This window comes from Lepidochelys kempii, chromosome 6 (genome assembly GCF_965140265.1).
Source record: "Lepidochelys kempii isolate rLepKem1 chromosome 6, rLepKem1.hap2, whole genome shotgun sequence".
Lineage (NCBI taxonomy): Eukaryota > Metazoa > Chordata > Testudines > Cheloniidae > Lepidochelys > Lepidochelys kempii.
Window position 1 is genome coordinate 87,101,236 of NC_133261.1, and position 16,008 is coordinate 87,117,243.

The following is a 16,008-nucleotide window of genomic DNA, read 5'->3' on the forward strand; positions in this document are numbered from 1 at the left end:
TTTTTTTTTTTTTTTTTAATTACTATGGTTTTTATAGCTTTTTGTGGAAGAAATGCAAACAGGAATGAAAGCATGCAGTTTAATAGAACCATTCATTAAACTACTTAATTTGGCTAGTCTGGTTACTAATGAAATTAAGGCTGTCTTCACTAGAAATGCTGCAGCTGCATTGCCATTGAGCTTCAGTATAGACACTCAGTACAGCGTCAGGAGGGGTCCTCTGGTTGTTGTAGTTAATCCACCTCCCCGAGAGACAGTAGACAGGTCAATGGGAGAACTCCTCCTTTGACCTATTGCTGTCTACATCTAGGGGCTAGGTCATATATCACTCAGGGATATGGATTTTTCACACACCCCTGAGCAACATAGCTGAGTCAACCTAACTTTTTAGCATAGACCAGGCCTAAGAAGCTATTGTCATGGTCCACAGACCCTAAACAAACCAGATAAACCCTAATTACTAGATTGACAATTTGAGTTTTTAATTACCAGTGATAAACATATTGGGGGAAAACTGTTATGATGCTGTATTGGGAAACCACATCCTCCCTACTTTATACTCATCCCACTCAGCCTCAGTGTTTTGATCAGAATGTAGTAAGGGAAGGCAGATAACCACATCCCCAATCTGCTGTCATTCTCAGAGAGCAGAGTTTCCGATGTACCCTTCTGTTTATCAGACAAGTGGTGAAAAACACAAAGGACATAAAAAGAAATGGCACCTTGTGGCACCTTAGAGACTAACACATTTATTTGAGCATAAGCTTTTGTGAGCTACAGCTCGCTTCATCGGATGCATTCAGTGGAAAATACAGTAGGGGGATTTATATACATAGAGAACACGAAACAATGGGTGTTACCATACACACTGTAACGAGAGTGATCAGGTAAGGTGAGCTATTACCAGCAGGAGAGCTGGGGGAAAAAAACCTTTTGTAGTGATAATCAAGGTGGGCCATTTCCAGCAGTTGACAAGAGCGTCTGAGGAACAGTGGGGGGAAGGGGGAGGAACAAACATGGAGAAATAGTTTTACTTTGTGTAATGACACATCCACTCCCAGTCTTTATTCAAGCCTAAGTTAATTGTATCCAGTTTGCAAATTAATTCCAATTCAGCAGTCTCTCGTTGGAGTCTGTTTTTGAAGTTTTTTTGTTGAAGAATTGCCACTTTTAGGTCTGTAATCGAGTGACCAAAGAGATTGAAGTGTTCTCCGACTGGTTTTTGAATGTCATAATTCTTGACGTCTGATTTGTGTCCATTTATTCTTTTACGTAGAGACTGTCCAGTCTGGCCAATGTACATGCTTACAGACAGCCCCCCAACCTGAAGCAAATACTCACCAGCAACCCCACACTACACCACAGAAACACTAACCCAGGAACCTATCCTTGCAACAAAGCCCGTTGCCAACTGTGTCCACATATCTATTCAGGGGACACCATCATAGGGCCTAATCACATCAGCCACACTATCAGAGGCTCGTTCACCTGCACATCTACCAATGTGATATATGCCATCATGTGCCAGCAATGCCCCTCTGCCATGTACATGCCTCTCTGGAACTGGGCTATTCGGGGGCGAGGTGGGCGGGATGTGTGTGTGTGAAATCTTCAGCCTGGGGACTGCCTGAACTACAGCGGCCCCTTCTCAGCACTATGTAGGTCCAGTACCTTCCAAAATCCCTGCAGCTGTATGTGCATTGGCCATGCCTCTTCTTATCAGCAATGAACCGCTCTTGTCTCTGGCACACAGATAAGTTTTGTTCAGCTCCATGTCATGTGTGGAATTTTATGCAAATTACTTAGCTAATTTGTCTATCTACATATAACTTGCATGTGGCCAGGGGTGAATTAGAGTTTTGTGGGTTCCCTGGGCCAGAGTAAGTGGGGGCCCCTCCCCACCCCTTCTGGCCGCAGTCCCCCCCACCCTCCCCCACCGGGGAAATTGGGTTGGGGTGCAGGGGCTTGCCCCGCTCTGCCTGTCCACCCAGCGCTTCTGCCAGGGAAATGGGGTCGGGGCGGGGGGGCTTGCCCCTCTCTGCCCGCCCACCACTCTAGCTGAGGACGGGGGTCGAGGTTCAGGGGCTTGCCCTGGTCCACCCGCCTGGTGCTCCTGCCAGGGAGCACGGTCAGGGCGAGGGTGTTTCCCCCACTCCTCAGCAGAAGTGCTGCGCGGGCAGAGTGGGGCAAGCCCCCATGTCCCAAACCCACTCCCTGGCTGGAGCGCCACATGGGCGGAGTGGGTCGGGGCACAGTGGCGCCCATTTTTCCGGGGGCCCCCAATTGGCCGGGGTCACTTGGCATGAGTCCTGTTGGCCCAGTGGCTAATCCGCTACTGCATGTGGCCAAAAATACCAGTTCTGAAACCATACTTTGCACTTAATGCTGAGGGAAAGATGTTGAACTAAGACCAGCTTTCCCTTTCAGGGTTCCCCCAAGCACCTTATTCCTTGCACTCCTCAAACGAGAGGCCCAGGGGCTTCCTGTGAGCTAAGGATAACTAGGGCTGACCAATGAGTTTAGAGAGAGAGGGGAAAGAGTGCAGCTGCAAGGCAGCAAGAACATGAGGGGAAGATGCCTAGAATTGGTATTAGGCCCATATCCCCTCTATTAGCCCTGTCCCCACATTAGCACCAGTCATGCCCATTGTATCCCTTCATTAGCACCTCCTGCCCACAACTGCTCCTGGTCCCCTCTTTGATGCTGCTCCCTTACCCCACCCACACTGGCTCCTGTCCTCATCTTTCCCCTCAGCAGCTCCTCACCTGCCCTGGAGAGGCACTGATAGGGCCACGGCCCCCTCTGCCTCCGCTGCATGAACAAGGTCAGCTGCCTCTAGTGGCAGAGAGCAGAACTGCAGCTCAAATCAGCCTGTTTGCTAGGAGCCTCAATGAATGTGTGACATTTTTGGGCAGGGGTGGGCAAACTTTTTGGCCTGAGGGCCATATCGGGGTATGGAAATTGTATGGTGGGCCATGAATGCTCACAAAATTGGGGTTAGGGATGTGGGAAGGGGTGAGGAATCTGGCTGGGGGTGCAGGTTCTGGGATGGGGCCAGAAATGTGGAGTTCAGGATGTGGGAGGGGGGATCAGGGCTGGGGTAGTGGACTGGGGAGCACGGGCAGGTGAGGGCTCCATCTGGGGTGCAGGCTCTGGTGTGGGGCTGGGGATGAAGGGTTTAGGGTGCAGGAGGGTGCTCCAGGATGGGACCAGTGGGTTCGGAGGGCAGGATGGGGATCAGGAATGGGGCAGCCTGTTGGGGCACAGGGGGTGCTCAGAGGTGCAGTCTCAGGGCAGCGCTTACCGCAAGCAGTTCCCGGAAGCATGTCCTCCCCCTCCAGCTCCTACACAGAGGCGCAGCCAGGCGATCCTGCGTGCTGCCCCGTCTGCAGGTGCCACCTCTATAGCTCCCATGGGCCACGAACCATGGCCAATGGGAGCTGTGGGGGTGGCACCTGTGAATGGGGCAGCGTACAGAGCCGCCTGACCACAGCTCCGCGTACTACAGAGGGGGATCATACCAGATGCTATCTGGGAGCCATGCGGAGTGGGGCAAGCCCCTGACCCCGCTCCGCAGCTGGAGCAGGGCAAACCCCCAACCCCACTCCCCGGCAGGAGCTGAGGGCTGGATCAAAAGGTCTGATGGGCCGGATGTGGCCCACGGGCCGTAGTTTACCCACCTCTGTTTTAGGATATGTCTACCCTGCAAATAAAAGGTGTGTTTGTCACTCGGGTCACATAACCTCTGTCAGCTAACTCGAGTTAAAAATAGAGTCACTTGTGTCTTCACTGCTATTTTAACCCAAGTTAGCTAACATGGTTTAGCTAACTCTAGTTAAGAACATGCCTTGTTTGCAGTGTAGACATTCACTCATGCCTGCAACCTAGGCTAAGGGTGAGGTGGCTTGCACATGTAAGCATCATGCAAAATCTGCAGCACTTGGCAGGACTGCGCAGCTCTAGGCTGGGGCTTAGGAAGAGTCCTGCATAAGAAAAAGTACTACATACTCATGCACTGGCAGAATTCTTGCCTGGCCAGCTATGGGTCTTTTCTGGTTCCTTTACGCTTCTGCAGCAGCGCACAGGGATTTGGCCAGGGAAAAGAATCACTTCCCAGAGATCTGGATATAGTGCAAATCGATCTATTGTAATCCTGTAGAAACTATTCTCTGTATTACTGTAAGGCTGTACAAGCTAAACTGTCTACTTACAAGTCCCAATAAAATATCCCTTTCCATTCCACTAAACGATGCAAAATAAACACTCTTCCCCTGTTATTTGCAAGACCTGAGCTATATGTACAATTATTATGAAATGTGGTTGCTGTAACAAACTTCTGTTAATTTGGAATGTGACTCTCAGGTATTAGCTAATCATATGAGACACAAGGGAAGAGGGGAAATTATATACTTTAAATATCATAGTTTCAAGGCCCTTTCAGGGACAAAAATCAACAGGTGTAAAACTTAAATGACTATATGGAGATTATTCCCCAAAAGAAAGGAAAAAAAGGTGGCTAAAGAAAAATAAAGGAATGTATTATTCAAAGGACTTGAATGTATTTTATAGACATATTAGGATCCCATCCCCTACTGTATATGTAAAAGAAAAAAATCATTTGAATTTCAAATGAGTCATGTTCTCTTTATTAAATAAAAAACTGGACCCACATTCCCTGTGATGGGGTAATTTTGTCCCAGACTGGTGGTGCAAAGCTTTTGCACTATGGCTGCATAGTAGTAGTATGGTACAGTATACTACAGGTAACATTTTTTTGAAAGCTACTGTGACACCTTTATATCTAAATGTCAGTACTAGCCCAAAGAGGAAACTAGGCTCTGAAGAACATGTAGCTGGGAAGTCCATAAATGTCTGCTTCTATTAGTACCAAAACAGCAGTCTGACCTAAATAGCAATTTGTTTGGCATTGAAAGACAAACAAGAATAAGATCCAAAGAATGAATCATAAGAAAAATCATGTACTGCACTACATGATCAGCCTCTTCCCAACACAAGGCCAAAACATGTATGTATGCTTGAGGTCTTTTTTCTACAGAGAACCTTAATGCTGTTTCAATATTTGTAGATGACAACTGGAGATGTAAGGTAGATTATGACTCTGTTTCTTAATCTAAGGCATTTTTTAAATTGTCAATTAAGCCCATTACTAATTCCAGTAAGCACATTAGTATTACATTACTGCAACATCACGTGTGATACTTAATGCTTTATCAGTGTTCTGATAAAATCCTTGAGTTTCCAGGTGACCTACCAGTTGTTGCCCAGGTCCATTGGGGACTTTTGATGATGACCTGCCAGTCACTGGGTTATTGCCCTGACTTGACAGACCTCTGACAATGATCTATTTAGTCATTAGTCCAGTCTACCCAAGATGCCTGATTCAGGGTCACAGAGAAAAGTTTTTGTGGGGCACCACTAGACGTCTGTTTCTGACATAGGCACACACTTCTGTCAGCTATGATGCCACTTTACAAGTGTAGCATGGTATATCAAATAATATTTTGCTCAGGTTGTAAAAGTTTCTTCCTGAAATGTGCTCGGGGTACTCAAAATTGAAACAGCATGCACAATTATGAAAATTCAACATCCCATCCACACAATCTACTCACCCACCTTCATAGAAATGATGACAACGAAAAAATAATCACTCATCAAAAATATTATTCACCTCCACATGCGTGGGTGAATAGAGTTTTGCAAGGCTGCATTTAAATATTTTTAATTTTACATATCAGCCATTTAGCCTCATGTTTACTTATGATTTCCCATTTAACCTACTAACATTTTCCTTGATGGCCTCGTTTGTACCACTATAAAGGTATCTGGAACTGTTCTAATGGCTCCACCCAAATCCCCCTTTTTTTTCATTGCTAATGTCCTTGTTTATTTTATCTAGGTAGCTAGACATCAGGTTCTTGTCCACATTTTTTTGCCAAGACACTTTCAGTAATGTTCCTTCCCCCCATTATGTTCTAATTAGCTTCTAAAGACTTTGCTTAAACCTATTTTTAAAATGGGGACTGTTTCTAAAAATAGTTAGGTGAGCAATTCCATGCTCAAAATTGCAAGCTTAATTTATGTGTCTGCCATCTACCACAAGCACATGTGCCAATTACCAGAGCAGGCCATGTGTGTTCAATTATTTGCTTTGCTTTCACCATCGCAACAATTGCATGTGCCTCAGTTCCCCATCTCTCAGACAGGGATATTAATACTTTCTTTCTCCCAACTTCTGTCTGTTTAGATAGTAAACTCTTCAGGATACAGACTGTCTCTCACTAGGTACATGTACAACACCTAGTGCAACTGGGATCTGATCTTTGTTGCAACCACTAGGGACTATGGTAATACACACACACAATTGCAAACTCTCATAAGTAACTCTATTTTGGCCTCTGCTAGAGATAGTCTCCTGCTCACCTGAGAAGCTCCAGCTTTCACACTATTTCCAGATTTGCCCAGCAGTCCTGGGGAAGAACAGCCACTCAGAACTCTACCCTTTCCACAGAGGTTTGTCCAGAGGGGTAAGGGAGAGGGAACCACCAATATAATTTTCACACTAGGGGAGGGAGGGAAGAAACACAGAAAGAGCCCAGGAGCTCAGGACCACTGTGCTCCCTCCTCCTGCTTCCTCCCCTCTCCTGAAAAATTGAAAAAAAATGGTCAGATCCTCTCTGCTACTGCCCCGCTCCATCGTGGCACCATCATGCCTGGGGCTGAGGGCTAGGAGGAAGGAGAGAGAGAGAGTCCCCCACGCCTCAGGCGTGGGAGATGGGGGGGGCGAAGAGCCCCCACAGCTGCAGTAGGAGCTGAGGTACACTGCAGGGAAGGGGCAGATGTGGTGCTGGGGAGCACAGAATTTATGTGGCACTACTCAATTTTTACACAATTTTAGGGTCTGACTTTTGTTTTTAAACTTTTGGGGGTAGTCAGTAATATAAAAATAATAGTAGTGTGTAAATCAGGCATGTAATAGTTCAAGGATGGGCTGCAAGGTGCTCCTAGGTCAGGAGACCTTTGTTAAACATTTCAGCACTAAATTGAAGAGAGAATGTTGCAGAGATTTCCATAGCTTTGATAGCAGTATGGGGGTTGGGGGTAGGAAAGAGGCGGGTAAACAATAAGTCATCCCTGTCAGAGAGGACTTCCCTGAGGTTTATATAAATGCTTCTAAGGAGCAAATATTTTGCCTTTATAATGCGACTAGGCTACACCAGGTGGCAGGAATTTATAAAACATTTTAATAGGGGAGGAAGCGCCTTGTCCCACCTCCCCACCTTCAAACAACACAAGAGGTAGATGATCACAGTAGTCCCTTCTGGGCTTATAATCTATTAAAAAGTTGAACCCTGTGCTCTACTCTCAATATACTCGGTATATTTTTTCAGAACTGAAGTACAAACATTTCCAACAAGTGCACTTAATATATGTTTCTTGAGCAAATAACGTTACCCCTTTCTCAGCTACATTATCAAAATGCATTTCTGCAAACATATTACCCCTAGCACACAGGGTTCATAACAACCTAATGGGAGAAATGCTATGGGAGCCCCCTTGTTAAAATATTGGAAACTAACTATTGCATTGCCTATGCTGTATGGCCATTACAAAAAGAAAAAAAGTCAGTCCCTTTATGGATTTAACAGTTTTGTCTGATGTTCTTTAGAATATCTTCCCTTATTTATGATCTTTAAAAAAGGGAAGGAGGAGGATCCTGGTAACTACAGGCCAGTCAGCCTCACCTCAGTCCCTGAAAAAATCATGGAGCAGGTTCTCAAGAAATCAATTCTGAAGCACTTAGAGGAGAGGAAAGTGATCAGGAACAGTCAGCATGGATTCACCAAGGGCAAGTCATGCCTGACTAATCTAATTGCCTTCTATGACGAGATAACTGGTTCTGTGGATGAAGGGAAAGCAGTGGACGTGTTGTTCCTTGACTTTTGCAAAGCTTTTGACACTCTTTCCCACAGTATTATTGCCAGCAAGTTAAAGAAGTATGGGCTGGATGAATGGACCATACGGCAGATAGAAAGCTGGCTAGATCATCGGGCTCAACGGGTAGTGATCAATGGCTCCATGTCTAGTTGGCAGCCGGTATCAAGTGGAGTGCCCCAAGGGTCGGTCCTGGGGCCGGTTTTGTTCAATATCTTCATAAATGATCTGGAGGATGGTGTGGATTGCACCCTCAGCAAGTTTGCAGATGACACTAAACTGGGAGGAGAGGTAGATACGCTGGAGGGTAGGGATAGGATACAGAGGGACCTAGAGGGATAGGATACAGAGGGACCTAGACAAATTAGGGGATTGGGCCAAAAGAAATCTGATGAGGTTCAACAAGGACAATTGCAGAGTCCTGCACTTAGGACGGAAGAATCCAATGCACTGCTACAGACTAGGGACCGAATGGCTCGGCAGCAGTTCTGCAGAAAAGGACCTAGGGGTTACAGTGGACGAGAAGCTGGATATGAGTCAGCAGTGTGCCCTTGTTGCCAAGAAGGCCAATGGCATTTTGGGATGTATAAGTAGGGGCATTGCCAGCAGATCGAGGGACGTGATCGTTCCCCTCTATTCGACACTGGTGAGGCCTCATCTGCAGTCCTGTGTCCAGTTTTGGGCCCCACACTACAAGAAGGATGCGGAAAAATTGGAAAGAGTCCAGTGGAGGACAACAAAAATGATTAGGGGACCGGAACACATGAGTTATGAGGAGAGGCTGAGGGAACTGGGGATGTTTAGTCTATGGAAGAGAAGAATGAGGGGGGATTTGATAGCTGCTTTCAACTACCTGAAAGGGAGTTCCAAAGAGGATGGCTCTAAACTGTTCTCAGTGGTAGCAGATGACAGAACAAGGAGTAATGGTCTCAAGTTGCAGTGGGGGAGATTTAGGTTGGATATTAGGAAAAACTTTTTCACTAGGAGGGTGGTGAAACACTGGAATGCGTTACCTAGGGAGGTGGTAGAAGGAAGGTGGTTCTCCTTCCTTAGAAGTTTTTAAGGTCAGGCTTGACAAAGCCCTGGCTGGGATGACTTAGTTGGGGATCGGTCCTGCTTTGAGCAGGGGGTTGGACTAGATGACCTCCTGAGGTCCCTTCCAATCCTGATATTCTATGATTCTATGATTGAAGAGATTTAGGTTGAGTTGATTTTCTCCATTTCTTTGGATTCATCAGTGAGAAGTCCTTTAAAGAAGCCTTTTAAAATATTTCTGTGACTTCTTTCATTCTGGATTAACCCTTAGAAGTTCTCCAGCTAATGTTAGTAGCTACATTCTCTACTATTATTGTATCCCAGTAGCACCCACATTGTGCTGGGCATCATCCACACACAAAGGGAAACACTGTCGCTGTCCTCAAAATGCTAGTAACTTTGCAAGAGGGCCAAGCCCTTAGGGTTTTTTTGTACTATCCCTGACCATGTCCCTATAAATCATAAAAATAAGACTGAATCCTGTTCCATTCTCTCCTCACTGAAGAAGTAACCTGACACTCATTCACCCTACTCACATCTCATGTTGCATTGATATGAATGAATAACAATCTCAGTATTTGCATATAAAGGGGATAACCACATCAGGAAGTCATACTATCCCTGTTTTCAGAGCCTGGCCCTTTCGCTTTTACAGAAATAGCAGCCACCTGAATGAGCCACTCAGCAGCCAACCTGGTAAAACTCCGAGTACGGCGGATGGGCACTACACACCACAGAGATCACTCCAAGGTCTGTCATGCAATAATGTTACTTCCTTACTCTTCATTAAGCCTCCCTGTTAGCATTCCTGCCAAGCAGCATCAGAAACTGGCACTTCTGTGGGAGTGAGTCTACAGGCCACCATCACAGGAAGGTGTCTATGACCCAGAGAGAGGACTGGTGTCTGTGCTTCTACTCTCCTCTTACTGCACCAACAGGCAAGCATCAGATTGTGGCAGGATATTCAGGGCAGGAGAGACAAAGGGCCAAAAAAAGATGAGAGATTGAGCGTAGCAGAGAATGGGAGACAGAACCAGAGAAGAAAGGAGAAAAGAGCAGAGGAGACTGAGGAAAAGAAAGGTGGGCAAAAGCATAGAAAATGAGGGAGGAATGGGCTGCAGTTGCTTTATCCCACACTCTCAAGTGCCCAAGCACTCCTAAGCAGGCCTTACTAGCCCCCACTGTAACAAAACACAGTCAACCTATGGAACTTGTTGCCAGGGATGTTATGAAGGACAAAAATGTAACTGGGTCCAAAAAAGAATTAGATAAGTTCATGGAAGATAGGTCCATCGATGGCTATTACCCAAGATGGTCAGGGATGCAACCCCATGTTCTGGGCATCCCTAGCCTCTGTCAGAAGGTGGGAATGGACGACAGGGGATGGATCACTCGAAGATTGCCCTGTTTTCAAGTTTGTATTTATTTCATACCAACTCATCTATCATACTCAAGGCTTGACAGTTCACGTTTCACCAAAACCACTGCAGATCAGAGAGCCGTTTTTGACTCACTGAAGACCTCAGGTAGTTCTTGATCAGTTTAAATTTCAAATAGCTATTTCTGCAGAAGCTAAAATTGTGCATATAAAGTTATTTGCAGTGGTGTTATAGCAGTGTTGGTCCCAGAATATTAGAGACACAAGTTGAGTGAGGGAATATCTTTTATTGGACTGACTTCTGTTGGTGAAAGAGACACGCTTACAAGCTATACCTGACGAAAAGCTCTATAGCTCGAAACTTGTCTTTTTCACCACCTTGGTCAATAAAAGGTACTATCTCACCCACCTTCTCCGTATAAAGTAAGGCATTTATATCCCTAGATAGGCACTTCAGTAAAAGTAGCCTGATTTCGGAGGTGCTTGATTTCTGCAGCTTCCCCTGGCCTCACTGGGCACTGCAGCTGCTTAACACCTTTGTATTTAGGTTAGGACTACCAAGAGATTAAAAAAATTAATTGTGATTAATCGCACTGTTAAACAACAATAGAATACCATTTATTTTAAATATTTTTGGACGTTTACTACATTTTTAAATATATTAATTTCAATTACAACACAGAATACAAAGTGTACAGTGCTCACTTTATTTTTGATTACAAATATTTGCACTGTAAAAAACAAAAAAATTGTATTTTTCAATTCACCTCATACAAGTACTGTAATGCAATCTCTTTATCATGAAAGTTGAACATACAAATGTAGAAGTATGTACAAAAAAACTGCATTCAGAAACAAAACAATGTAAAGCTTTAGAGCCTACAAGTCCACTCAGTCCTACTTCTTGGTCAGCCAATCACTCGGACAAACAAGGTTGGTTACAATTTGCAGGAGAGAATGCTGCCTGCTTCTTGTTTACAACGTCACCTGAAAGTGAGAACAGGCATTCACATGGCACTGTTGTAGCTGACGTTGCAAAGTATTTACGTGCCAGATGCACTTAAGATTCAGATGTCCCTTCAGGCTTCAACCACCATTCCAGAGGACATACTTCCATGCTGATGATGGGTTCTGCTTGATAATGAACCAAAGCAGTGCATGTTTATTTTCATCATTGAATCAGATGCCACCAGCAGAAGTTTGATTGTCTTTTTTGGTGGTTTGGGTTACGCATCAGAGTGTTGCTCTTTTAAGACTTCTAAAAGCATGCTCCACACCTCATCCCTCAGATTTTGGACGGCACTTCAGATTCTTAAACCTTGGATCAAGTGCTGTGGCTATTTTTAGAAATCTCACATTTGTACCTTCTTTGCATTTTGTCAAATCTGCTGTGAAAGTGTTCTTAAAAAGAACATGTGCTGGGTTATCATTCGAGACTGTAATAACATGAAATATATGCAGAATGCGGGTAAGATAGAGCAGGAGACATACAATTCTCCCACCAAGGAGTACAGTCACAAATTTAATTGATGCTTTTTTTTTTTAAAAAACCAGCATCATCAGCATGGAAGCAAGTCCTCTGGAATGGTGGCTGAAGCATTAAGGAGCATACGAATGTTTAGCATATCTGGGATGTAAATACCTTGCAACACCAGCTACAAAAGTGCTATGCGAACGCTTTTTCTCACTTTCAGGTAATGTAAACAAGAAGCAGGCAGCAGTATCTCACATCAATGTAAACAAACTTCTTTGTCTTAGCGATTGGCAGAATAAGAAGTAGGACCGAGTGGATTTGTAGGCTCTAAAATTTTACATTGATTTGTTTTTGACGGCAATTATTTAAACGAAAAAATCTGCATATTACACTTTCACGATAAAGAGATTGCACTAGAGTACTTGTATGAGGTGAATTGAAAAATATTATTTCTTTTGTTTATCATTTTTACAGTGCATATATTTATAATAAAAATAATAATATAAAGTGAGCAGTGCACACTTTGTATTCTGTGTTGTAACTGAAATCAATTTTGAAAATGTAGAAAAACATCCAAAAATATTTAATAACATTTCAATTGGTATTCTATTATTATAAGTGCAATTAATTTTTTAATCGTGATTAATTTTTTTGAGTTAATCACATGAGCTAACTGTGATTAATTGAGAGCCCGAATTTAGGTACTTAACTTTAGGCACCTAGTTTGAAAATTTTGGACTTTGTGACTTGATCAAGACAACAGAGTATCAGCCGAAGCTTAGCTTAGCCCCTTGCACCTGCTGCTTTTCACAGAGCTCTCTCTCTTTGCAGCCAGAGGTCATGCTTGCTGCTTTGCGGAGGAGCTGGCTCAGCCACAGGCAGCCATCTGGAAGAGAGCCTGCAACAGCCATAGTGCCACCAGTAGTAGGCTGGGGTGTACTGCCCATACAGACAAGAACTGATCTGAGATCTTTACAAAAACCAAGAGAACTACAGACAGACCCATAGTTTTTTCCAGATCCCAGTGATCACCCTGGGTGGCTGCGAGGGGACTGTGATAGTGTGTGATATTGGGGGCGGGAAATCAAACTTTCAGCACGATTGAGCATTTTACATAGGTTCCATTTTCAAGGCTAGCTTTGCAAGGAAAAAGATTAGAAACTTTACTTACAAAAAAAAGTTCTGAGATTTTTTCCATTTTTAGGTCCCTCAAATTAGGCAGGCCCTGCAACTATAGATTTCGCAGGTTCACAAAGGCCAGCTTGACTTTGCACTTCTATTTTCATCCAGGGATCTCAAAGCAATTAATAGACAATTAATTCAGCTTCCCAACCCCTCTATGAGGTAGATATTATTCCCATTTTTATACAGGAGTGAGAAAAATTCAACGACTTGCCCAAAGCCCTACAGTGTGTCGGGGCACAGCTGAGACTAGAACCCTGCCTGGACACTCCATACCTAATCTGATATTTTGAAAAAATTGCAGAATTTTAACTCATCTTTCAGATTTGTGAATGTGCAAAGTTGTGTAACACTCCCATCCCCTTTGCAGCCAGGCTACCTTACATCCACTCTACCCATGTGTAGAAGAGTCAAAATTTGTGAAACTTATGCATCAAGGACCCAGAAGATCACGAAAATTAAAGGAGAGGGTGGTCTACATTAACTTACACCTTCATACACACACAGTTGCTTTTCTTGTTATGTTCCTCTCTTCCAGTCCTCAACACATTAATTACACCAACTCACACTCCCTTAGGACACACACAAACTCTGTGGGCCAAATTAAGAGTGGACTTGTCAGAAGGCATGTAAGTTCCATTTGGGTAAGAGAGAGTGATAGTTTATGTCAGTCAGTTTACGGGTGTCCAAATCTCACATGCTTGATGAGAGTGTCAAGTGAAAATGTAAGTTACACTAGCATGGACTTGCCTCGGAACTAAAAAGGCAATAGAAGCCTTCCTGTAATAGCCTCTATTGTACATGAGCTCCAGATGTATAGGTCATATTTTCCATGTCAGAGGGTCCAAATGTCATCAAATATGGATTTGCTCCATCCTCTCTCTACTGAAATTTTTACCCAACAGCAACTTAAAAACCAAAGCATTTGAGGAGTCGAAGAGAAGCAGGAAGGAAGGAAGAGAGAGTGGTGAAACCTGACACCCCTTACATAGTTACTACCAAAACAAATTGCAAAATTACAAACCAGCCCAGTCACATGGAGAAAACTAAGAAGTAGCGAAAACTGAGAAGTGACTGATCCTTCCTGTACCTCTGAAACATGAGCAAAATACCAATGTGTGGAATTATTTTCTGCTTATAAGGCAGTATTTGTTATTAAAGTAGCCTTCTATGACCAAGTCATACCACTTTTTTCCCCAATAGGAGCCCTAATTGTAAGTTGGAAATTCAGTCACAAACTTCTGTCATACCTTTCTGAGCTAATTATTATGGTTGCAGAGCTTGTTTCCTCATTCTGAAATGCATATTACATGTCCTTTCTTGTTTCGTGACCCCCTCATTCATTTTCAGATCACAGCGTTATACTGCAGCCATCTTGCACGTGGCTTAACCTCATGGGGAATCGCTTCCTAGTTGATCAGTACAGGCAGGAACACAATATTGAGGGGCTCAATTATTCTAGATAAAGAAAATAAATAGAAACTTTTTAACCATAAGTTTCCATCTTTATTAATTTTATAATTTATGAAAAATGCAACCACCAGAGTCTCAAGGTACAGGCTCAACATAAGTCACATTACAACCCCCCAAAAACAAAATGAAGTGAGAAAAGTCTGACTTCTTGGCCTCAAAAATAAAGCTCTACCCACACAATAAAGATCCAAGTATTTGGTGTGCTATTAAGGCCCCAATTAGCCGTTACATCTTTTTGACTCCATATATATTATTACAACATTTTACAGGTATACTTTGCTGCAAATTATTAGAAAAATAAAAAGTGTAGCCAGTATAATGTTTTGCTACTTGAGCAGGCCATAACTTGTGTAGAAAACTTTTAGACATACAGTAACATTGCTTCCAATTGGCACTGCACTTAGTCAAAAATTCCTGCAGATAAACACAAAACATATTGATTGTCAGTGATGTCTAAGGCTGAAAAACTTTTCAACGAACTGAAAATTTTCTACAGTTGGAATAGAAAATAGAACAACACCACCAAGCTGATATTTATTTCTCTTTGGGAGGGTTTGGGGACGGTTCTGTTATTGTGTATTGCCAATGTTTTACATCACCAAAGATTATGCTAGGCCATAACTCTTGCTCAGAATATTTAGTTTCTTAACCCCTTACAATCCTCATTAAAATTAAGGAAGTGAAGCAGATTTTCATTCTCCTATACTTAGACCAATATTTCTGAAGGATTCTTATTTATCCCCAAGTATCTTACATCAACAGTCAACTGGGGAACCATTGACTAGAAGGAGATCATCACTGTCACAATGCTACTCTAAATTGGGACAATAGTCCTTTCTACACCAATACCTGTAGCTACTGTGCAGACCTTAAAAAAAATCAGGAATTCCATAGGCAGAATATTAATAGCACTACTGTAAGTTTGTCAGTACTAAAAACCCAACATAATATATTACAGCTTTTAAATAAAGCTGTGTTAAATATATGAATACCATTCACATTTAATAGTGGGTCACTATTTTTCTGTTAATATATATATTTTTAAAATGGGAGGTTCACAGCCATTAACAGAGCACAAGATGGACTCTTCTGGTGTTAGTGGACTGCCATTCTTTCAAAACACTTCCATGCAGAATGAAGCTACAGAGATACCTAGTGGCTAAAATTTTTTTGCACTGTTATGACACACTGAGAATTTTAATGCAAGAAATTTGACATCACAAAATATGTTCTCAAAAGGCCCTGTTTCATTGTGAGAATATGTATAATTTCTAAAATAAATAGTAAGATATTTCACGATTTATTCTGGAAATAGGACTGTAGGATTAAGCCCTTTCACACAACTCCCTCCAAAGTCAATCATTTTATACTGTTATCAGTAAATCAGTCTGTATGCTAGAGAATCTTGTACAAATGAATTTGTTCAAGTGCTTCTCTATCAATATCCTTTTCCATGTATACATCAAAGTCCAACTTCATTTCTTCTACCCACTGGCTGAGCAGTATATCCGTC

At 43.1% G+C, this 16,008-nt stretch overlaps 1 protein-coding gene and 1 long non-coding RNA gene across 2 annotated transcripts in view; both read right to left on the reverse strand.

Annotated features, from left to right (window-relative positions):
• LOC140913155 (uncharacterized) overlaps positions 1 to 14,510 on the reverse strand; it is a 39,592-nt gene extending 25,082 nt beyond the window's left edge. The window contains exon 1 of the long non-coding RNA XR_012159486.1: positions 14,273 to 14,510. This is a non-coding gene — a long non-coding RNA (uncharacterized lncRNA). The remainder of the gene's footprint in view (positions 1 to 14,272) is intronic.
• An 8-nt stretch (positions 14,511 to 14,518) lies between these two features.
• The window catches only part of LOC140913153 (uncharacterized), a 37,330-nt gene continuing 35,840 nt past the window's right edge, over positions 14,519 to 16,008 (reverse strand). Inside the window, exon 9 of the mRNA XM_073349009.1 lies at positions 14,519 to 16,007. Within this exon, the coding sequence (XP_073205110.1) occupies positions 15,891 to 16,007 (117 nt within the window). The 3' untranslated portion in view covers positions 14,519 to 15,890. The remainder of the gene's footprint in view (position 16,008) is intronic.